Source organism: Cyprinodon variegatus, unplaced genomic scaffold (assembly GCF_000732505.1).
Source record: "Cyprinodon variegatus isolate N-32 unplaced genomic scaffold, C_variegatus-1.0 Scaffold510, whole genome shotgun sequence".
In the NCBI taxonomy this organism is placed as follows: domain Eukaryota; kingdom Metazoa; phylum Chordata; class Actinopteri; order Cyprinodontiformes; family Cyprinodontidae; genus Cyprinodon; species Cyprinodon variegatus.
The window spans coordinates 403,173-426,755 of record NW_015150963.1 but is presented as its reverse complement, the minus strand read 5'-3'; the positions used below and the strand labels follow the sequence as shown (position 1 = coordinate 426,755).

The 23,583-nt window shown below is 36.6% G+C and overlaps 1 protein-coding gene and 2 long non-coding RNA genes across 6 annotated transcripts; 1 reads left to right on the top strand and 2 right to left on the bottom strand.

Moving 5' to 3' along the window:
• On the top strand, positions 1-22,989 carry LOC107094862. Of its 2 annotated transcripts, XR_001481698.1 has the most exons (6): positions 1-234; positions 480-546; positions 17,959-18,171; positions 20,473-20,544; positions 21,546-21,708; positions 22,823-22,989. It is a non-coding gene; the product is annotated as an uncharacterized LOC107094862 (long non-coding RNA). The 2 variants fall into 2 exon arrangements; XR_001481697.1 differs by lacking the exon at positions 480-546 and having other exon boundaries at positions 3-234; positions 22,823-22,988.
• Positions 3,381-4,696, bottom strand: LOC107094863. The gene is made up of 3 exons (XR_001481699.1): positions 4,409-4,696; positions 3,717-3,866; positions 3,381-3,521 (listed from the first exon to the last, which is right to left on the bottom strand). It is a non-coding gene; the product is annotated as an uncharacterized LOC107094863 (long non-coding RNA).
• On the bottom strand, positions 6,791-16,156 carry LOC107094860 (uncharacterized protein AH6.3-like). Of its 3 annotated transcripts, XM_015390733.1 has the most exons (8): positions 14,186-15,546; positions 13,081-13,203; positions 12,828-12,983; positions 10,216-10,338; positions 9,900-10,055; positions 8,729-8,806; positions 8,037-8,186; positions 6,791-7,841 (listed from the first exon to the last, which is right to left on the bottom strand). In XM_015390733.1, the coding sequence occupies exons 1-8, from the start codon at positions 14,330-14,332 to the stop codon at positions 7,668-7,670; spliced, it is 1,107 nt and encodes a 368-aa protein (XP_015246219.1). In that variant the 5' UTR covers positions 14,333-15,546; the 3' UTR covers positions 6,791-7,667. The 3 variants fall into 3 exon arrangements, with proteins under 3 accessions (XP_015246219.1, XP_015246220.1, XP_015246221.1); XM_015390734.1 differs by lacking the exon at positions 10,216-10,338 and having other exon boundaries at positions 14,186-16,156; XM_015390735.1 differs by lacking the exon at positions 8,037-8,186 and having other exon boundaries at positions 14,186-15,545.
• Positions 22,990-23,583: the final 594 nt, after the last annotated feature.

Here is a 23,583-nt window from a genome sequence, read left to right as displayed (position 1 = left end):
CTCCATCTGCTGCAAGAGGACAGGGAGGAGGAGCTCATTAGAGGGGCACCTAGACATGGAGCCATGCAGCTCCGCTTCTCAGGAAGTTTTGCAGCTTCATAAAGCAAAGAAATGTCAACTGAAGAAACATCTGGAGGGCAGTTGGAGAATCAGATGATGGTGCGTTTAGGTGCGTAAAGCTCCAAATCTCCTGGCTGATTTCTAAAGCTGAGCGACTGTTCCAGACACATGAAGGTGAGAATCTGCATATAAACCAGACTGAAGTATTTAGCTTTGATATTTTAAAGCCTTTGTATTGATTTGTCTCAAGTTTTGTCGATCTGATGTAGTAATAATGTTGGATTTAAATATCCCGAGAATAGAAGGGAAGGAAATTATCAACAAATCTGCAGATGCAAAGGATTGAACTTTTCAATGGCCTCAGAATTTGATGAATGAAATAGTTTATAGTAATTGAAACCTTTCTGAACGCTTTGCAGCGCCTCTGCTCTGGTTAAAACCCAGCTGATGTTCCTCCTCTGCAGGGAGACTGATGTTCATTACACAGTAAGTTTCCAAACTTTTTTATTTATTTATCATTGGCAGGTTAGAAAAGTTTCAGCCTTGGACTATTTTTGGAGAACTGGATTTATAATCAGTTTAAACAGATTTATGCCGTTAGTGAATGATACCTTATGTTGCAAAGTAAAGCCATCCCCCCTCCCCTTTGAAATGGATGAACAGAGGCGGTCCTGGAAGAAAAGGGACCAGGAGGAACAGAATTTACCAGAAGGTCCAAGTAGGGTTGGCAATATATTCGGTTGACCAGACGTCCCCTTTTTCCCGGACATGTCCTACTTTTCACACCTAAAAAAAAAAGTCCGGGGGGAATTTCAAAATCGTCCAGGATTTTGGTCGACTACGGTGCAGCAGAACCGAGCCGTCAGCACTGCGGTGAAGTTGGTTTGAAGTTGGATTTTTGATATTCAAGCTCTGCGGAGTCAGCGGGATATAGCAAACGGTTGATCCAACTGAGGGACTCCGATGTCGGCTGGCGTCTCCCAGCCACTCCCTCCTCCCACATGAGGTGGTGCGGTTAGGGACCGTCACCAAATCTTTGAACCAAACACTCTTGAGAAATAAAAATAAACTCCTTATCTTTTGACCAGCTAAGATAAAAACCCATATAAAATCATGCCAATAGATTACATTTTATGCAATTTCAATCTATTTTCAATTGTTAAGATATTTTGAAAGACAAAAGTGCAGACTTTTCTTCAATAGCTTTCAGGTCATGTGACCCACCGACTCAAATTCTTTGTGAAATTGTTTTACTACATTAGCCTGATGGGACACACTCATTTTTATTCCATTTTAAGCCTTTTTTCATTTTTAAACATTTTGTATTAGAAAAATAATTGATATTTCTTCAACAGCTTCCAGGTCATGTGACTCACTGAATCCAAATCTGTCGTTCTACTACATTAGCCAGATGGGGCACACTCATTTCCATTTCAAGCCTTTGTAAATTTTTGCCTTTGTATATTTATTTTATGCTTCCCCCTGCCTGCCCCTGCGGGGGGAAGCATACAGACACTGGGTTGGGTTTGGTCGCCCCGTCCCCAGATGGCTCCGGCTCAGTTGGAATGGCCGGTGCAGTCAGTGGCCCAGCAGCCTCCCCCCATTAAAAAAAAAAGGTCCTCCTTTTCAGAAACCCAAATCTGGTCACCCTATGATATATACTGTATGGAATATATTCGATGTATCTTGAGTTTCCCTCAGCAAGATGGTTAAAAAGACTTTATCTCAACCATCGATTGCTAATTTTCATGGCATGATTTAGCAGCTGTATTTAATTCACTTTGAGTTTAATTTCTCCTACATGCTAAGAACGCATCGCTTGCTCCTCCTCCAGACCAGAAAGCGTCCTGGCACACACAACAACAAGCACAAACGGTTATTACATCAACGAGACAGCGAGAACTATGGCAGCAACAGCTGGAGTTTAGGCTAAAAAAGAAAATGAGTCTGAAGAGGATCCAGACAAACTGGAGCTGAGGAGAAAACAGCACTGGATCAATAATATGGCAGTGGTTTGGATTTGACAAGAAAGATGTTGAACAAAATGCTGTAATTTCTAAAACATGCCGAAAAACCATTGCTACAAAAGTTAACGGTACAACAACTTTATTCCACCACCTAAAAAGCTCATCCAGAGCAAAATGAAGATTGTCATAAAAGATCACAAAAGTCCCCCTTTTTATCTTAGGTTTTTTTTGTCTCAGATTTTTATTCTTGGGGTTCCTTTTGGATGCTGGGATGTTCTATTTTAAGGTCCAGCGTTGAACCCGAAAGAGCTTTAATGTTACAATATTGTAAATTAAAAAGAAATATATGTGCAGCTGATGGTTAAAACATAAATAAAACATTTTAAATAATTTTTAATTTGCAATCAATTTTTCAAACAAAAAAATTACATGTTAATTTGACATATAGCAATGCAACTTTAGGCACTATGTGGCTAAAAACGTTTGTATTTCAAGGTTATTTGATCATATTGTGATATCTCGTATATGGTGCTATATCCCAAAGATATTTTGATATAAAATTTTCTTGATATCGCCCAAGGTCCAAGGTGGGGCCAGTGTTTTGTATTGTCATTGGGTTGTTGACTGCTTTATTTTAGATAACTTGTAATAAACCTTTGACCAAACGAACTAATCAGTTACAGTTTCTGTAAATGTCAGTGCTACCCATTCAGTATTGGGGCCAGGATCAGCTTTACATGTGCCTGGTCCCTGTCTAGAACTCCTCATGTCAGTAAAGTTAGAAAAATTCACAAATTTCCCTCTGCAAAAACAGCAAAGCAGACAGTGAGCATCAATTGCATTTTCCGTTGGCCTCTCAGCTGAGCTTAGCGCTCATGAAATTTGCAGGAACACTCTGCAGATTGCAACATGATGAAGAAATAATAATAGTGTCACAAAGGACAGGTGTATTTTTATTTAAATTCTTTAATGGATAAATGATCTCATATGTTTCATACTACATTTCTCAAATTGGAAATTAATACTTTCAAAACGGTGAGGAATTTCCAAAAGACTACAACCTATAGCCAAATATTCAGCCTCTTTACCTTTTTTTTATAAATATAATGAGAACAAAATGAGCAACATGCTTTAGCGCCTCATCTTGATCGTACTACAACTAATACTTTGGTCAAATGAGCTTACATACATTTTTTTGTGATTTATTTTATCATTAAAATCAGTATAAACAAGCAATAACTTCACTGTTACATGCAGTAAATCCTGTGGCAGCAAACAGGCCTGAACTAAACTTCAATCAGAATCTACGAAGTATTCCCTTCACTGAGAAGCAACAGAACTGGATTCTTCTGTCTCCTGTTCATCAGCTGTCATGGTTTCTTCTTGTTCTTCAGTTGGAAATGTCTTCTCTGTTGGAATCTCCATGCTCTGCACAGTGGAGGAGGCCTCCTCTTGGACAGAGTTTTCAGGTTTATCCATCTCTTCTCCATCAACCTAGAAGTGAGTGATAAAAAAGAAGTAGTACTAATCATGGAAAAGAAAGAAATACTTTAGGTGCTTGTCTATGTTCTCTTTGAAATATCTCTCGTCCCTTATCTGTCTTGTAGAAGTCAAATCTTTTCTCTCCTTCTCTACCTGAATAAATGAGCCATAATCACAGCCAAATAAGCTGCATTTTATCTGCATCACCTGCTCTGCATTCTGGGAGTCAGGGCTGGATGTGTTGCGCAGATTCTCTGTATTGTCAGATGTCATATCAGTGCCACCTTGGCCTGGAGTTTGTTGGAGTTGTTCGGTTTGTTCTGCTTCCTGTTTGCCAGAATTAGATTGGCCGCTCACCTGTAGACAAGATCAATAAACATGAAAATGGACCTGCTGTAGTAAATTAACGAAGCATATTGACTTGAGCTTTTGTCACAGATCCTAAATCTGTATAAAGCTGATATTATTTGATCTGAATCACTTTATTTAGACTTAGTTTTGCAGACATGTCCTAAGATCAGCTTGTGTTTTAATTCCTCCTCCTACACATCAACTCTCATCAGCTTCCTTTCTTGCAGGGGAAACCATCCCCAGAGATGTGCTCAACTAAGTTTCCTGCACGCAGAGTGCTTCACATTTAGGCCAAAAACTTTGATCTCCTCTGACCAGAGCACCTTCTTCAAGGTGAATCCCTAACCTGAATCCATAGAGGTTGACTATAGCTTACTCCTAAACTGGTTGCACTAACTGAAGGGATCTTTTCCTAAAAATTGACAATGTTGCACCACTTCATCTTTTCCGGCATTAAGGTATGTGGTTGAAAAATGCTGAAGCGTATGAACACTGTAGCAAATCATTGAAAGTAATAATAGTTGACTATTGAAAAGTCACCAAATTACCTCCTCTAGATCTAGGTGAGCTTCTGTCCCTTCGTTTGGATCATGGTTGCTCGTGTTTTGCTCCACATCTGTTCTCTCCTGTTCCAGAAGTTAATATGTTTTTGTTAGTAGATGTCATCTTAAACAAAAACAACAAAAATGAATACAGTCTACAAAGCTACGCATAATTTAAGCAAAGCAGTATGTACAGTTTTTGTTATGCAGACTTAAGATTAGTTGTGCTTTTATTTAGTGGTAAACTCCTGATTTCAGTTTAAGATAAAAAAAAAAAATGTAGATTTTACAGGTAATTCTTAATGGGGAAATTATTTAAATTTCTGAGTTTAGATATCTTGTTTAAATATCTTGTGATATTTAAACTGAAACGTTAAGGGACTACAGATTGAAATGGGAATAAACTAAAATCTCACACTGAGCTTGGTTCTTCTGGAGTTTTTTCTCTCCACTGTTGCTACAAGCATGCTTAGTGTGAGGGTTTGCCTTCAAGTCAATGAGTCGATGCAACTAATTTTCCTTAGATAGTAAACTTGAAATCAATTTGACTGGATAATCTGGTAGAAAGCTGGAGATAGGCACCAGCTCCCCTAGCGACCCCGCTTGGGATAAAGCGTGTCAGAAAATGGATGGATGGATCTGGTTGAATTGTAAAGTGTCTTGAGATGACATGTGTTGTAAATTGGCACTATATAGTTAAACTGAATTGAATTGAATTAATCTGGTACTGCGCTTACTTATTCTTACTAGCATTACACCGCACTGTAAAGGCAATGCAATATTTTGTTTTATATTTACTTTTCATTTAAAGCACTCTATTAGCTGTGTTTTATAGCTGCTCCAAACCTGTTCCTGCTGGTCAAAGAGAATACAGTAGATTTACCTGCAGTTGGACTCAACCATCAGGGGAAATGGGGTTAAGTTAACTGATTTTTTTTCCCATCCTTTTATATTTATCTTTTATATTCTGACCTCTTTTACAGGCCCATTCACTGCCATTTATTGTTTTAAATAATTTGTCATAAAAAAATAAATCAGCTTTTTGAGGACTTTATCCTGGTCCATGCAGTATTTAAAAATTATTAAAATAAGGTGGCCTCATTCTCCACTGTCACCACATCTATATGCTCAGGATTAAAGCCGGCAGCACAACATGTTCACATCCAAATGTCATCACCTCNCTTCCAGGTCATGTGACCCACCGACTTAAATTCTTTGTGAAATTGTTTTACTACATTAGCCTGATGGGACACACTCATTTTTATTCCATTTTAAGCCTTTGTTCATTTTTAAACATTTTGTATTAGAAAAATAATTGATATTTCTTCAACAGCTTCCAGGTCATGTGACTCACTGAATCCAAATCTGTCGTTCTACTACATTAGCCAGATGGGGCACACTCATTTCCATTTCAAGCCTTTGTAAATTTTTGCCTTTGTATATTTATTTTATGCTTCCCCCTGCCTGCCCCTGCGGGGGGAAGCATACAGACACTGGGTTGGGTTTGGTCGCCCCGTCCCCAGATGGCTCCGGCTCAGTTGGAATGGCCGGTGCAGTCAGTGGCCCAGCAGCCTCCCCCCATTAAAAAAAAAAGGTCCTCCTTTTCAGAAACCCAAATCTGGTCACCCTATGATATATACTGTATGGAATATATTCGATGTATCTTGAGTTTCCCTCAGCAAGATGGTTAAAAAGACTTTATCTCAACCATCGATTGCTAATTTTCATGGCATGATTTAGCAGCTGTATTTAATTCACTTTGAGTTTAATTTCTCCTACATGCTAAGAACGCATCGCTTGCTCCTCCTCCAGACCAGAAAGCGTCCTGGCACACACAACAACAAGCACAAACGGTTATTACATCAACGAGACAGCGAGAACTATGGCAGCAACAGCTGGAGTTTAGGCTAAAAAAGAAAATGAGTCTGAAGAGGATCCAGACAAACTGGAGCTGAGGAGAAAACAGCACTGGATCAATAATATGGCAGTGGTTTGGATTTGACAAGAAAGATGTTGAACAAAATGCTGTAATTTCCAAAACATGCCGAAAAACCATTGCTACAAAAGTTAACGGTACAACAACTTTATTCCACCACCTAAAAAGCTCATCCAGAGCAAAATGAAGATTGTCATAAAAGATCACAAAAGTCCCCCTTTTTATCTTAGGTTTTTTTTGTCTCAGATTTTTATTCTTGGGGTTCCTTTTGGATGCTGGGATGTTCTATTTTAAGGTCCAGCGTTGAACCCGAAAGAGCTTTAATGTTACAATATTGTAAATTAAAAAGAAATATATGTGCAGCTGATGGTTAAAACATAAATAAAACATTTTAAATAATTTTTAATTTGCAATCAATTTTTCAAACAAAAAAATTACATGTTAATTTGACATATAGCAATGCAACTTTAGGCACTATGTGGCTAAAAACGTTTGTATTTCAAGGTTATTTGATCATATTGTGATATCTCGTATATGGTGCTATATCCCAAAGATATTTTGATATAAAATTTTCTTGATATCGCCCAAGGTCCAAGGTGGGGCCAGTGTTTTGTATTGTCATTGGGTTGTTGACTGCTTTATTTTAGATAACTTGTAATAAACCTTTGACCAAACGAACTAATCAGTTACAGTTTCTGTAAATGTCAGTGCTACCCATTCAGTATTGGGGCCAGGATCAGCTTTACATGTGCCTGGTCCCTGTCTAGAACTCCTCATGTCAGTAAAGTTAGAAAAATTCACAAATTTCCCTCTGCAAAAACAGCAAAGCAGACAGTGAGCATCAATTGCATTTTCCGTTGGCCTCTCAGCTGAGCTTAGCGCTTATGAAATGTGCAGGAACCGTCTGCAGATTGCAACATGATGAAGAAATAATAATAGTGTCACAAAGGACAGGTGTATTTTTATTTAAATTCTTTAATGGATAAATGATCTCATATGTTTCATACTACATTTCTCAAATTGGAAATTAATACTTTCAAAACGGTGAGGAATTTCCAAAAGACTACAACCTATAGCCAAATATTCAGCCTCTTTACCTTTTTTTTATAAATATAATGAGAACAAAATGAGCAACATGCTTTAGCGCCTCATCTTGATCGTACTACAACTAATACTTTGGTCAAATTCGCTTACATACATTTTTTTGTGATTTATTTTATCATTAAAATCAGTATAAACAAGCAATAACTTCACTGTTACATGCAGTAAATCCTGTGGCAGCAAACAGGCCTGAACTAAACTTCAATCAGAATCTACGAAGTATTCCCTTCACTGAGAAGCAACAGAACTGGATTCTTCTGTCTCCTGTTCATCAGCTGTCATGGTTTCTTCTTGTTCTTCAGTTGGAAATGTCTTCTCTGTTGGAATCTCCATGCTCTGCACAGTGGAGGAGGCCTCCTCTTGGACAGAGTTTTCAGGTTTATCCATCTCTTCTCCATCAACCTAGAAGTGAGTGATAAAAAAGAAGTAGTACTAATCATGGAAAAGAAATAAATACTTTAGGTGCTTGTCTATGTTCTCTTTGAAATATCTCTCGTCCCTTATCTGTCTTGTAGAAGTCAAATCTTTTCTCTCCTTCTCTACCTGAATAAATGAGCCATAATCACAGCCAAATAAGCTGCATTTTATCTGCATCACCTGCTCTGCATTCTGGGAGTCAGGGCTTGATGTGTTGCGCAGATTCTCTGTATTGTCAGATGTCATATCAGTGCCACCTTGGCCTGGAGTTTGTTGGAGTTGTTCGGTTTGTTCTGCTTCCTGTTTGCCAGAATTAGATTGGCCGCTCACCTGTAGACAAGATCAATAAACATGAAAATGGACCTGCTGTAGTAAATTAACGAAGCATATTGACTTGAGCTTTTGTCACAGATCCTAAATCTGTATAAAGCTGATATTATTTGATCTGAATCACTTTATTTAGACTTAGTTTTGCAGACATGTCCTAAGATCAGCTTGTGTTTTAATTCCTCCTCCTACACATCAACTCTCATCAGCTTCCTTTCTTGCAGGGGAAACCATTCCCAGAGATGTGCTCAACTAAGTTTCCTGCACGCAGAGTGCTTCACATTTAGGCCAAAAACTTTGATCTCCTCTGACCAGAGCACCTTCTTCAAGGTGAATCCCTAACCTGAATCCATAGAGGTTGACTATAGCTTACTCCTAAACTGGTTGCACTAACTGAAGGGATCTTTTCCTAAAAATTGACAATGTTGCACCACTTCATCTTTTCCGGCATTAAGGTATGTGGTTGAAAAATGCTGAAGCGTATGAACACTGTAGCAAATCATTGAAAGTAATAATAGTTGACTATTGAAAAGTCACCAAATTACCTCCTCTAGATCTAGGTGAGCTTCTGTCCCTTCGTTTGGATCATGGTTGCTCGTGTTTTGCTCCACATCTGTTCTCTCCTGTTCCAGAAGTTAATATGTTTTTGTTAGTAGATGTCATCTTAAACAAAAACAACAAAAATGAATACAGTCTACAAAGCTACGCATAATTTAAGCAAAGCAGTATGTACAGTTTTTGTTATGCAGACTTAAGATTAGTTGTGCTTTTATTTAGTGGTAAACTCCTGATTTCAGTTTAAGATAAAAAAAAAAAATGTAGATTTTACAGGTAATTCTTAATGGGGAAATTATTTAAATTTCTGAGTTTAGATATCTTGTTTAAATATCTTGTGATATTTAAACTGAAACGTTAAGGGACTACAGATTGAAATGGGAATAAACTAAAATCTCACACTGAGCTTGGTTCTGCTGGAGTTTTTTCTCTCCACTGTTGCTACAAGCATGCTTAGTGTGAGGGGTTGCCTTCAAGTCAATGAGTCGATGCAACTAATTTTCCTTAGATAGTAAACTTGAAATCAATTTGACTATATGATCTGGTAGAAAGCTGGAGATAGGCACCAGCTCCCCTCGCGACCCCGCTTGGGATAAAGCGTGTCAGAAAATGGATGGATGGATCTGGTTGAATTGTAAAGTGCCTTGAGATGAAATGTGTTGTGAATTGTCGCTATATAATTAAACTGAATTGAATTGAATTAATCTGGTACTGCGCTTACTTATTCTTACTAGCATTACACCGCACTGTGAAGGCAATGCAATATTTTGTTTTATATTTACTTTTCATTTAAAGCACTCTATTAGCTGTGTTTTATAGCTGCTCCAAACCTGTTCCTGCTGGTCAAAGAGAATACAGTAGATTTACCTGCAGTTGGACTCAACCATCAGGGGAAATGGGGTTAAGTTAACTGATTTTTTTTCCCATCCTTTTATATTTATCTTTTATATTCTGACCTCTTTTACAGGCCCATTCACTGCCATTTATTGTTTTAAATAATTTGTCATAAAAAAATAAATCAGCTTTTTGAGGACTTTATCCTGGTCCATGCAGTATTTAAAAATTATTAAAATAAGGTGGCCTCATTCTCCACTGTCACCACATCTATATGCTCAGGATTAAAGCCGGCAGCACAACATGTTCACATCCAAATGTCATCACCTCTTGTTCGTTGTCCTCTTCCTTGACATCAGGATTTTGTTTTGGGCGTTCCGGATCAGGACAGCTAGGTTTCTCTTCGTTTACGGGTTTCTCATCATCAGCAGGCTCTGTAGTGGTTCCAGTTGATGCATCAGGCTCTGAGAGTTTCTCAGCCATCTGTTGAATAGTTGACGGTTATCCTTTTTTTCTGATATTGTGTTATACTTTAAGTTGCTATTTAACGATCGTATATATTTTTAATTATGTTTGAAGATATTACAGTTGATAAAAGAGTAAACACATTTTAAAGACTAAACCTTTATGGTAATAATCATACATTCTGAGGTTCTTCTAGGGCTTCACTGATTTTCTGCTCTTCCCTTTTCAGCTCCTCCTCATGCACATTTCCTCCCTCAGCTTCTGCCTGCTGCTCCTCCAAGAGAGCCAAACGCCCTTTCACCTGCAAAAAAAATAAAAATCAATACATAAATATGGCCTTGAAATAATCTGGTTGCATATGGGTTTAATATGTTGCTAGTTTAGAGCATGTAACCTGAAAGGGAAAATATGGTTGAGGTTTTCTGCCTTATCTTTCAGTCTGATTAAAGCCTCAGTTTTCCTCTATTCGCTCTCAAACCAGTTTATAGATCAGGACTTTAACATGCTAGCAACAATAATAGAGGCTAAGACTGAATGAGACACAGTGGCTTTAATAACTTGCTTTAAAGTGATTTACATGTATGTTCCTTGGAGTTTTTAAAAATAAATTAAGAACCATCTTCCTTTATAGATCAGTGCTTCAGTGTTTATTTTGTGTCTTCCATTCGCTCCTTTGCCTCCCAGTCTTCCTCAGCAGAAGGCCGCTCTCACTGAGCCTGCTTCTGTTGATTTCTTCCTGTTAAAGGGTTTTTTTTTCCTTCCACTGTCACTGTGTGCATGCTTGGTGTGATGGATTGCTCTAGAGTCAACAACACAATGCAAGCGAATGTCTGACCACATACTGATCCATGAGGAAAGAATCCTGCAAACTCAATGACTCAATGCAATCAGCTGGCCTTCTAAAGCCCCTGTCACACCTTGACGATTTAACCAGCATATGCCTGACGTCCCAGAATCCTCTAAAAATGCTGGCTTACGCTGAACTTTCTATGTATTTTTACAATGTTGGGCGTATACTTAGAGTGTTCATAATGAGTCCAGAACCTATGTCCAACGACTGCCTAACTTATGCATAAAGCACGGCAGCATAATATCCATGAAATGTCACAAGTCAGTGTCCTAAGGGGAGCAGCAATGTAAATGGAGGTGCCTCGCCTGCATAAAAAGATTTATTTGAACATGATATTAACCTAGTTGCTTCTGCTCACCATTAAGTCTGGAGAAATACTGATGGTTTCCTCCTGTGAACCCCTTTCATACCAAAACGTTGCAAATACACCATTATACAGTAGCTGTAAGTTAGAAACACGTTCAGCGTTCGTCTGGAACACGTCAAATATGTTGCTATGCGTTGAGGATAATTTCTTCATAAGTTACGCATAAGTTATGCACACGTTACTCAGGTTGTGGATAAGCTAGACACCAGGACGTATGAGTGACTCACACGTAATGTATCTCAACAATCAAATAACTTACCTGTGACTTATGGCCCACGACTGAGCATACTCTGGCATTTGTCAAGAAATGCTCAAAATTCCTTGACATACTTGCCGTATGTCGACATGTCCCAGTGTGTTTCAGCATTCTCGTAACTTATACAAAACTGACCCGTACCATTTCCAACGTATGCCATTTTTTTTTTTTGCCAGATCTTTCGTATGTCAGGCATACAATGGTTAAATTGCCAAGGTGTGACAGGGGCTTTAGATAAACAGAATGTTTGGTCTGATTGAATTGTTTCAACCAAGCGCCCTGAGATGACATACTGTATGTTGTGAATTGGCACTATATACATATACTGAATTAAATTAAATGTTAAGAACATGAGAAAAATCATTAGTCTAATGCATTTTAAATGTATTAGACTTTGTCTTTCACTAGATGCAGCTTATACATTTATGCAGACTTTGATTTCATCTACATTACATCACCATCTCTAAAGGGTAATAGAGAAGCACAAGCTATTGACCTGTGAGATTTTTTATATTATGTTCTAATTTATGTCCTGTATATAAGATTTTAAATGGTCATACCCCTCCCCTTTTGTATCTGTCTGCCCTTTAGGATCAATTCAATCAGAATCATCTAGGAGAGAGTGGCCGTACCTTTCAGTCTTACTGTTATTCGGAACCTGCTTTTATTATAAATCCCACTAAGCAGTGGAATATTTTACCTGATGCTGTTAGGAGCTGCAGCTCTCTTTTTTTTATTATTTAATCTAAAAAGATCTGTTAAAAAACAGTTCACATTTGCCATCATAGACACTGTTAGATTGTGAGGGTTTGTACTGATGCATAAGTGTTTTCATATGTGTTAAAAGTTATTTTGTAAACTGTCCAGGGACTACAGATTGCAATAGGAATATGCTATAATCTGGTACTGTTCTTATATTTACATGACACCGCACCGTAAAGGTAATGCAATATCTTGGTTTATATTGTCCTGTCATTTAAAGCAACCTATTAGATGTGTTTTATAGCTGCTCCCAACCTGCTTCTTTTTGTCAAAGAGAATAGAGTAGATTTACCTGCAGTTGGACTGAACCATCAGGGGCAATGGGGTTAAGTTAATTGATTTTTTCAGCCATTTTTATATCTATCTATGATATTCTGACCATTTTTACAGGCCTGTTCACTGCCATTTCTTGTTTTAAATTATTTTTCATAAAAATAAAGCTGCTTTTTGACATTATTAAAATAAGGCAGCTTCGTTTTTCTCCACTGTCACCACGTTCATGCTCAGGATTAAAGCGACACCACTTGCAGCAGCACAACATCCAAATGTCATCACCTCTTGTTCGTTGTCCTCTTCCTTGACATCAGGATTTTGTTTTGTGCGTTCCGGATCAGGACAGCTCGGTTCCTCTTCGTTTACGGGTTTCTCATCATCAGCAGGCTCTGTAGTGGTTCCAGTTGATTCATCAGGTTCTGAGAGTTTCTCAGTCATCTGTTAAAAATATTTTTTTAATCATGTTCGAAGATATTAAAGCTAATAAAAGATTAAACATATTTTAAAGACTAAACCTTTATGGTAATAATCATACATTATGAGGTTCTTCTATGGCTTCACTGGTTTTCTGCTCGTCCTTTTTCAGCTCCTCCTCATGCACTTTTCCTCCATCAGCTTCTGCCTGTTGCTCCTCCAAGAGAGCCAAACGCTCTTTCACCTGCAAAAAAATTAATCAATAAATAAATAAATAAATACAGCCTCTATCGTTTGGTAGCAACAATAATAGAGGCTGAGACTGAGTGAGACTAGGATGTGCAATATGCAAAAAAGTATATTACCGGAAAGTTTAAAAGAAAAAAAAATACACTATGCCATATTTTTCTGAATGGATGGAATTGAAATTGTACTTTTAGGGATGCATGATAAATCAATTTTGCATCGGAATCGGCTGTTACTCGTTATTTTTTTTATACATTAATGTTTTTGGGACTTATATAAAATGCACTAAAAGGCATCTCTCTATCTATAAATATAAATAGCAGTGTATTATAGTTCTCTTGTGTTGTCAACAATAGGAAAGCATTAAATAAATATATGTTTGAGCTCATTTTTGGAAAATACAAAAACCTAATGAAAGCCTTCGGGTCGACTGACTGTAGGTTCATCAGCAGAGAGGTGATTATTTAGAGAAGTATTCATTCTGCCCATGAAGAGATCTACAGATCAGGTGAAAGTGTCTGCACACAAAACATGGGTCTGTCCTTTTAAAAACGAGCAATAATTTTGCTTTCTGAAAGAATGACAACAGCCCGGTTTACAGCTAAAGAATAAATCAATTAAAGTACACTCAAATTTTTATCACCATCTGTAATAACAAAATTTTAATAATTCATATCACCCTGAAAATACTGTTCCCATTGTGAAGCAAGGTGGAGGCATCATGCTGTGGGATTCCAGTCAGATTTGATGGGGATGGATTAAGCTAAATAAAAGCTGCAAAAAGGTGGAGGTTCCCCTTTTTAAGCATAAAGTCAGACCTTTAACAAGGAAATAAAATTAAGACAACTAAAAATACTGGTCTCTGGTTTTTGCAGGGGAGCGCCTGCTAAACATATAGTCATTTGGGTCAAAGACAGATATTTAAAAGAGATTTGATGTAGTATTGTGTCCTGTTGACACTAAATGAAACTGCGGCTTGCCTCTTTCTGGTATTCAGCATTAGATGACTTTTTGTAGAGCCAGTGAGCCAGATACTGGATGGGCCTAGCAGGTCGCCTCTCTGCCACTTCAGCCAATCCCTCCGCCAGAAACACTCCCACATGTTGCTTTAAGTACTCCGAGTCCATTCTCTCACTTTAACACAATATCGTCGAAAGTATTACCAATTTTAAACAATGCTACAGACCTGTTGCGATATAGGGGATGGATTCTGGGGATAGGAAGGCGAACCTTTTTACCGCGCCGCAATGTAGCGTTATGTTTCCATGGTAACGGCGGTTTGACTCCTTCCCAATAATAAGTAGTTCCTACTTCCTGGTTGTCTTTTTATTCGTTTACGTTTTGTTCTTTTTAAATAATAATGTTGCTTTTTTTTAATCTCATTATCGTTTAGTCGAAACACACTTGGTGAATCACAAAGATAAACAGTGGATGTGCATTTATAGATAAAATAGTCCAGTAAATGGCTGAAGGAAAAAAGTTAAATATTTAACACAAAATTTCTAATATGATACACAGTATATTTAATCTTTTTCCTGCTAAAATTTTATATTTTTCGCACCAATGGGTTTAAGTTTAACTGTTTTTATGCTTGGATTGTAACACTATGCAGCCATCTAGTGGTCACATTTAAAGTAGATGATAAAAGTAACAGTAAATGGTGTTTTTCATAGATGTTTATTGTATCTCAGTGAATTGAAAATGAATACATGTTGGATTAATATCCTATGACTCTCATTAAATTTTAAGGTGACATGCTATAAAGTTAAGCTTGTTTCCAGCTTCAGCTTTTATAGCTACTGACTATTTGAAAAACACCAAAAAAAAGTCTAATAGGTCTATAAGACATTTCCTTGTGTTAATCTCCTCTGTTAACTTCCAGTCAGCAGCAGCAGGAATTTCTGGCTCTGCTGAGGTGTTGAGAAACTCTAGGTAGCTTTAGGTGTATTTATTGGGTTTAATTAGTGTTTGACTGTATGGACAGGTAGAAAATAACATCAGCATCTCCATAAAGCTTGTTAGCAGGGAATCATTGAAACAGGCACATTCAAGTACATAAAGAGTATGATCAAGACGTGCTCTATGTGTGCTGTTTGGTGGTGCTACAACATGCTATAGCACAGATATTTCTTACATTAATGATAAAACATTAATAAAATTAAAACCATTTATATAAAACAATTTCATTGATGCAGCTTACTGTTGTTCATTTGGGTTTTTTTTCTATCATTCACCTAGCAAAAGTGATTTTTCTGAGTTTCGATTTAGCCTATAGGCTTTGTGGAAATCCCTGCATTTATTTTTATTTAATACTTTTTTTTTCAGCTCTGGAAATGTTGTACAAAACCTTAAGATCACACATTAAATGATGGTGATGACCATAAGACCCTCCTTGGTAACGCCATTCAATATTTCTCTATCAAGTTTTTCTGGTGCTGCAATTTGCAGACGGTCCCTGTGCATTTAGGACTCTTCAGAAAGGCCAATGCAAGTCTCCCAGTCAGACCTTAGGCTGGTTTTCAGCAATATATGGTTATAGCTTACTATCTGCCCTGCAGTGGTGGCACAGAGGTTCTAGTATTGTCAAAGAAATGTTTGGCTGATGAGTTATCAATTTGGCGATGAATCTGTGAATTTTCTTTACTGAAGTAGATTCACACAGCAGGCAAACGAGACACAGTCTGATCTTTTTGGTCCACATCAGACCCATCTTAGACATTTTCATGGCAGTCTGAACATCCCAACCTTAAAAAAAATTCCATTTGATCCACTTCTATAGATTGTACTAGATCTGTTTAGCAGTCTGAGCTGCCATGATGCATATTGAGCCTTTACTCACGTCTCCTTCTATGCGACACAGACTGTCAGAGTCACCACTCCACTAAAAGTGATAGCCATGTTCTCTTAAGATGTGTCATCATGATACCAGCTCCCATTGGTAAACAGGTTAAATATCCACTATTATATTGTTTTTTTTTTTCTTTATTGAACAACAGTAGCAGTAGCATCTAAAATAACTACTGCAAACATTGCATTGCTCCATGACTTCTACATTTATCTTTTCCACATGCTGGAGGCTTTGGTTTTGTGTACCATTCAGAAGTCTGATTGGGTCGCATTTAATCGGTAATGTTAATGATTAAACAAAAAGTAAACAAACAAATCATATTTCAGTCAAAGAATAGCTTACTTGGAGCATTTCCAGTGCAGTGCAAAAAGATAGGTCTACTTCTGTAGGAGAGCTTATAGCTGCCTTTGAAAGTCTATATTTTATTATTAAACATTACAGGTTAGATAACCATTTAAACAGATAACAAAACTACACCTTATGATAAGTACAGTTACGGTAAAGATAAAACACAACATAACCAAATGGTGTTTTATTTCCTCTTTTTCTTTTGCTTCCCTCTGTATCTTCTGATTGGCATCAATATTTTCCTTTACTCTGATATTCCTTGTTTTGATTTATTTTAGGGTCACAGATATTTTTGAGAAGTGGGAAAATGAGCAAGAATGATACTAAATATAAAAGCAAAAATTATAAACTAAAACAAATAACTAAGGAACAGGTTTTGAGATATTATTGTTAGGCTCTTCCATTGTCTTCTCAGTGGCATCAATTTATGGCATTAAAATTGAGTTTAAAATTATGGAAATGCTTCTTTTTAATATTTGAATTGATTTCAATCTATTGCTGCTTGTTGTTCCATTGATATATAATGTGTAAGAAGATCTAGCCATTGTGGTTTAGTTATTCTGTTTTCTGTTTTTCCAGCAGTAATGTGTTATTTAGGTTAGTCTACGCCACGGGAAGCTGTGTTTGGGTTTCTTTGGAGCTTATTCAATTCCTCTAGATCACCAAGTAGGCAGATAGTGGGGATAGTGGGATGCTGTGGCCTTAACTTTGAGACAGTTTGATTATTTTTTTCCTCCCAGAAGTTTTGCATTGGTGGACAAACCCAGAATGTTTGGAGCTTATCATCAGGCATTGCTCACATGTTTCTGTTGCTATTTATTAAAACACGATGAAAGCTTTCTCGATTTTCACCATGTATTGATCATTTCCAGCTATTTGTCCTACAGTATAAGCATTGGTGCAGGCACTAGCAGATTGCTATCACTAGTGGGCACTCTTGGTGTAATTTCAACTTCATCTTAATACTTCCTGCTAGGCAGTTATTTAAGAAATTCAAGCCCTAGAGTACATAGAATCCAGATACCACTGAGGACGTTTGGTAACAAAACCAAGCAGTATTGCCTTAAATTCATTGGATATGTTTTGGTGAGTTCAGCTGTTGACCTCTGGCTCGGACAGCTGGGTGTGTCTGGATGAGAGAATAAGCCCACCCAGTCTGGTCTGACTACAGACCGAGATGATACGTGCTGTTTGATAAACACAATTCTTACCAGGAGTGAGCAAAGTGGGATTTAAGTACGTCAAACCCCAAATAAAACGCTCCTCTGACGCCACCAATCGGCCTTCCTATCTCTTAGACAAATAATCTCTCTACCATTTCTTTCTAAAGCCCATATAACAATCCGGTTGGTTGTAGATTGTTAACATGTTCTTCATCAGGACTTTACCACTCCGCCCATTAAGTATTCTACAAACTTCGTAGAAATGCTCTGCGCTTATTTTGTAGACGTGACACTTGGTTACAGAATAATCTTTAGATTCACCGTAAACTTCTCTGTTTGCCAAATTAGTTTTGATTGAGATGTGAAAACTTCTAACAGCTGAATTTTTCCTTAGACAGACTCATCTGCAGGACGATGGGCCCAAACAGTGCAACAAGTCTACAGTGGAAAAACCAAAAAAGGGAAAAATGAGGTGCTGCAGTTGTCTAGTCAAAGGTCAGAGGCGTAATAACTGAAACGATCAAGTGGGAGCCGTGAAGAATGAACTGAAGCAATGGAAGAGAGTGGACCAAAACAACCGTCCAAGATGAATGTAACAATTCCACAGGTAAAGGTGACCCAACACACTGACAAAAATTATTTTTTGTTTTTTTGTTGTTTTTCTATAAATGTAGTTTGTGACTTTTTTAAAACCCAAGCAGCATATCCCAACAGGAAGCATGCGCAGGAATCCATAAAGGAATCTCACACATGTCACTTCCCGGTGTCCAAACTATCAGGAGTCATGGAACGCAGAACAGCCCAACCCATAGGGCTATTTCTGTCTCTGGGAACCGTCCAAACCCATCCGCTCTCTCCACCCATCTAGTGCATCTTTGAGGGAGTAGGCAGCTTAAGTTTAATTTACACGCATTCCCTGCAGATTTTAAACGTAGAATCTCAGGTCCATAAACTACTCCAGTTGGTTTAAGTCAATTAATTATATTTAAAATACATAAAAAAATTGACCAAAGCTCTGTTTATATACTTGTTAAGTTTAAACTGTTATCTTGATAGACTTAGGTTCCTTATATAGGGTCATATGTAGAAACTAAAGGACTAAAGTCAACAAAGTTAGAAGCTCCATTTAGTTTTACAGAATTAAGTGCCACCCTCAGCTCTATTTTGGTCTTAACACTAAAGAAGGTCTTTCAAAGGTCTTTCACTTTCTTGCTATTAAGATGTCAATGTTATCTGCATACTAATGAAATGTGAAGCCATGCTTTCTAACAATAGAACCCAAAAGGGAGCACATACTGTAGAGAGGAAAAAGGACAGGTCCAAGAATTCACCCCTGAGGGACACCACACGAAAGATGAAAATAACACATCAACCAGTCTAATTTTAAAAACTCTGACCTTCAAATAAGAATCAAACCACTGCAATGCTGATCCCTGCCACATTAGAGTAATTGCTTTTCTATCATTAAACAGTTTGTTTCAGTCTGCAAATAGCTCTGTTAAAAACTTGAAACCCTTATTATAAAACTATGTGCAACTGCATATCTCAGCTGATCATAAAGTTAGGCACATTTATTTAAAGGAAAAAGTAAATCCCCCTTCTCCTTTTATTTATTTAATCACAACAGACTTAACTGCACAATTTGAACTTATTGTCGTCAAGCTTGTTCATTTATCTCTCCAGCATCAAAATGAACTGCCTGATCAAATTTAGTAATGGGAACGCCTCTGTTGCTAGGGGACATCTGTGTGTGTCCTCCACACTGAGGACCACCCAGTAAATTTATACATGATTTATTTACTATCCAGGAATATTGCAGATTTAGATCTTTTGTGCTTATGTTAGTGCTGGTGAGGATGGCTCAGGGCCAAGATGCTGAGATAAACACCATCCAATGCACTTTTATTTGCTTGGTAAAGATTTTAGAATACATTTTGTAGCAGTAGAATATTCACATGGGGGATTTTGAAAAAATACATCCTTTAATTGAGTTTGTTTAGGCAGAGTGAAGGTCTAGAGATGGGACTATGCTCTTTATTTAATTTTTTTGCTGCTTTTGCCATTTTTTCCTCATTATTTTCCAACTAAAAGGCCGAATAATTGTTGTTTTTAGTTTTAGAGTTTAGTTTAGAGTTGAGTTTTAGAGTTGTTTTAAGAGTTGAATTGAGAAACAGCACCACAGTATGATAGATCCTGCACAATACTTAAAGCGAGGCATCTAATTCTTTATTATACATTGATTCTTTATGTACACCAGATTTACCTGGAGTTGCTGGAAGTGTAGTCCAATCTGAGCAAAAGAAACAGCTCTAGATAAACACGTAGAGGTTAGCAAACCTATATGTCAAGGTGTGACATGGAGAGACAGTAAAGGCTGTTTTTCCTGATTGGCCTTTCAAACAAACCGCGTTAAGATAAGTTGGTAATTAGCTCTTTATAATTTGTTTCTCATCAGATTTGGTTTAACAAAAGTTTTAACTGTAAATATGTGAACATTTAAGATGTTAGGCATTTAGCTGTTTACCTGTTGTGATTTCCTGACAGTCAGAAACCAAATTAAACTGCCGCAATAAAAAGCCGTGTTGCTTTTATTTCCTGTTTTAAAAAGCTGCAAAGGGAAATACTTGCTGTTTTATTTCATAGTTTTATTTTAGCAAAACATTAATTCCTCAATCACTAACCAAAGGTTTCTAGGTGTTCTGACAAAAATATGTTAGTTTTATTTTGTTAAAAACAATCTATTCCTACCATGAATAATTCTTTCCTCCCCACCAAACAAATATATGCATTTTCTTTAAAAAAAAAATCAATTAGTAATAGAACGTGAGAAAATATGCTGCTGGCATTCAAAGAAGAGATTATTAAATGCTTTGGGTTTTTTTGTTTTTTTTTTTACATTTTTAAACAGGTGTGTCAGTAAGTGTGGAGAATGCTGCCCAGGAAGTGATAAAATATCTTCTAAGTGAACCTCAGACAAGAGGTAAGAATTTGTTGTTTTAACCAGGATATTATTTATCAATTGTTACAAATTTTAAACTATTATAATTAAACACAAATATTAAATAATAGATCACAGAATAATGCATTGTGTGGATATAATATTTATTGTTATATTTATATTTATTATTATTTGAATACTTTAGTATTATTCTGTTATCTTATGGTCCACTTGTGCAGTGTGAAATTAAGTCTTTTAAACACTCAGGCTCTTTAAATAGATCCAAAAAAAATACAGGTGGATACAATATTTACCAATGTGCTGCATTTACATTTAACATCATTAAATGATCCAAAAGAAATGTAAATAAATACAAAGGTCTCCATATTTATTTGAATTAATTTAGTTTCTATATATTTGATTTTTTTTTAAAAGGTGCTGCATAAATTCAACAAAAGCATTGGCATTTACAGTAAAATTATATGATGAATAAACCATTTTTAAATTTTGTCCAATTCAAACAACTTGAAGACTCATTTAGCTTAGCATTTTATAGTTTATTTGTATTGAATTTGAGCACATTTCGACGTCAAACCCATTGCTTTAAATTGATTAAATAAGTGCTGGTATGTAATATTTTTATACAGATCTATCTATCTCAAATATATTGCCCCTTAAGCACAAAAAGTTGTTTAATGCAATTCAATTCGCTCCGGAATTATGTTTTCCTAGTTTTCTTCCACTATATGTTAAACAGTTATCTTGTGTGGAAGTACTGCACCATTGTTGGTGAAAAATTAGTTTATTGTTTTCAAGATTTGAATATCTCCTTTTATTTATAGCATCTTTAAATAAAGAGAAAAACAAATTGAGAAGCTTTTCTGGAAGTGAAGAGAAAAGAAGTGATAATAACCTTTTTGTTCATTTCCAGGTGGGGGCTACCACACAGCGTTTGTGCTCAGGGCCCCCAAGTGGCTAGCACCTCCCCTGATCCTACATTCTTACCTGAAAATATGTCACTGTCTTTTTTTTGTTTTTTGCAGAATTATATTTCCAATCAGATGCCCTAATGCTAGCTTGCTGAGTCCAACCTCTATTTACCTGTGCAGTGGAAGGCTGCTCAGAGTGCTGTCAGCATTAAGCTGGGACCTTTTGGAGCCAAGTTAACATCACCTGGCTAGAGGTCCTAGTTCACTGGAAAAAAGGGTAACATTAAGTAGTACTGTGTACCATTGTATAGCTGCCCACTTAAGGGAATACTCCAGACTAAAACAAAGAATGCATAAAACTTTATTAGTGATCTTAAATTGATTTTCTTAGGATCCAATGTCTAGCGGATGTTTAAAATTGGCTTAAAAATTGAATACCAAAAAGAAAAAAAATATATAGCGCTATAAAGAAAGAAAAAATATAAATGTCTTTAATATAAATGTCTCTAGGAACAATTTTCAGTTTTATGATGACCACATCAGAGAAAAGAACAAGTTTGAAAAATGCAGCAAAGCCTAAGTTTCAAATAGATTTCAAAGTGTTTTATTAAAAAAAAAAAATTTGCTTAACATTAGCTATATAAAAAATATTCAAATAGTAAAACTATAGGTTCAAATAGGTCAAAATCTAATGTCAGAAACATTAAAGAGGTTTCTTATCTGCGAGTTAACAAAATGTATAGTTTTGACTTTTTAAGATTATTTAAAAGATGGAAACGATGAAGAGATTCACTTTTGCCTTTAATATAATCTCTCTGCACTTTAATTACCCATCTATTCTCCCAGTGGATAGGCGTGGTGACGAGGGTGCAAACAGTAAACAGTGGACTCCTCCTCCTGAACCTGGTCAGTTCATGCTCGTTCCTGCCAGATGTTTGGAGGTCAAAAAAGCTCCACCACAACTGTCTGAAAAACTGAGCTGAATGGGACATTCAGGTTTTAATCTAATTCATTAATGTTTAAAAAATTAGAGACAAAAAAAAACAAAAAACAGCCATCTAAGTATTTAATGAATTTGATTTGTCTATCAGTAACTTAACAGTCTGAAATGACTCATATCTGAAGGTTGAATCATTTTGTTTATAATTTTATATAATATGAAGCAAAATTTATTTTTATCACATTCAATTAAGATAAAAGAAAACTTAGAATAAACAATAGCCTTGTAGTTCAGAGAACATTGAAGAATAACTAAAGCAGGGTTAAACACACCTAGGAGACATTATTTTCCAAAGGGAGTCCTTTAGTCTTTTTAAGTGAATATTGGACAATCTAAATGCTCCTGAAATCCTGTTGAATAACTGAAAGCTTCTCTGTCTTCTCTGCCCAAGGTATCAGGAGCATCAGCCTTAGCCAAGAGAAGAACCACAGCATCGGAAATCCACTTCAAACTTTTTCTGTTGTGTCAAATCTCCTGCAAACTCCTGCCGTTTTTCATAAAAATTCATTTTTGCACATTAGAAATAAATTTAAGTTTGATCCCTTTTCTTTTTGTGTCTTGTTGTTATTTAGTTTGTTGATATGCATGTATTCTCATCAGCATACAGCTTTCCTTGCAGAGTCAGCTGACAATAAACCTGTCAATTAAGAATAAACCTGTGAAAACCGCACAGTGTTGGGCTTTCGGTTTGTGCAAAATGTGATGTTGGACTTAAAGCCTCAAAAAACGGAAGAAAAATGAAGTTCACCTAAATGTTATATTGAGGATTAAACCACTGAAAGGAAGGTCTTTATTTAATCAAAATGTTTGTGGGCCACATGAACTATGAAAGCTCTTTTCATTTCAACCAGACAACATATGATTTAGAAAGCAGCTACAAGATGGTCCCACCTTTTAGAGCTTCTCTTCTTCATATTACTGATATTTATTATGATGATACTGATGGTAAAATGTACAGTTTCAAAACAAGCAGCACATGCTTCTTTCTTCTTTCAGATTCTGATAGAAAATGTAATCTTATTCAGATCAGAGAAGTTGCTCAGAGTCTACAGAAGATAGCTGCTCACCTCTGGGCTCACCTCTCAGGAAGTGGCCCAGATTAACAGTTAAAAAGGCATTTTATACATCTCCAGTCTGCCACATCATCATATT

Excerpts from the sequence above, each read along its gene's own strand:
- LOC107094860 (XM_015390733.1), bottom strand. The coding sequence starts at position 14,332 with ATGGACTCGGAGTACTTAAAGCAACATGTGGGAGTGTTTCTGGCGGAG. Across the intron at positions 13,204-14,185 it reads ATGCTGAATACCAGAAAGAG|GTGAAAGAGCGTTTGGCTCT; the intron begins GCAAGCCGCAGT and ends ATTTTTTTGCAG. Across the intron at positions 8,807-9,899 it reads AAGAGGACAACGAACAAGAG|GAGAGAACAGATGTGGAGCA; the intron begins GTGATGACATTT and ends CTTCTGGAACAG.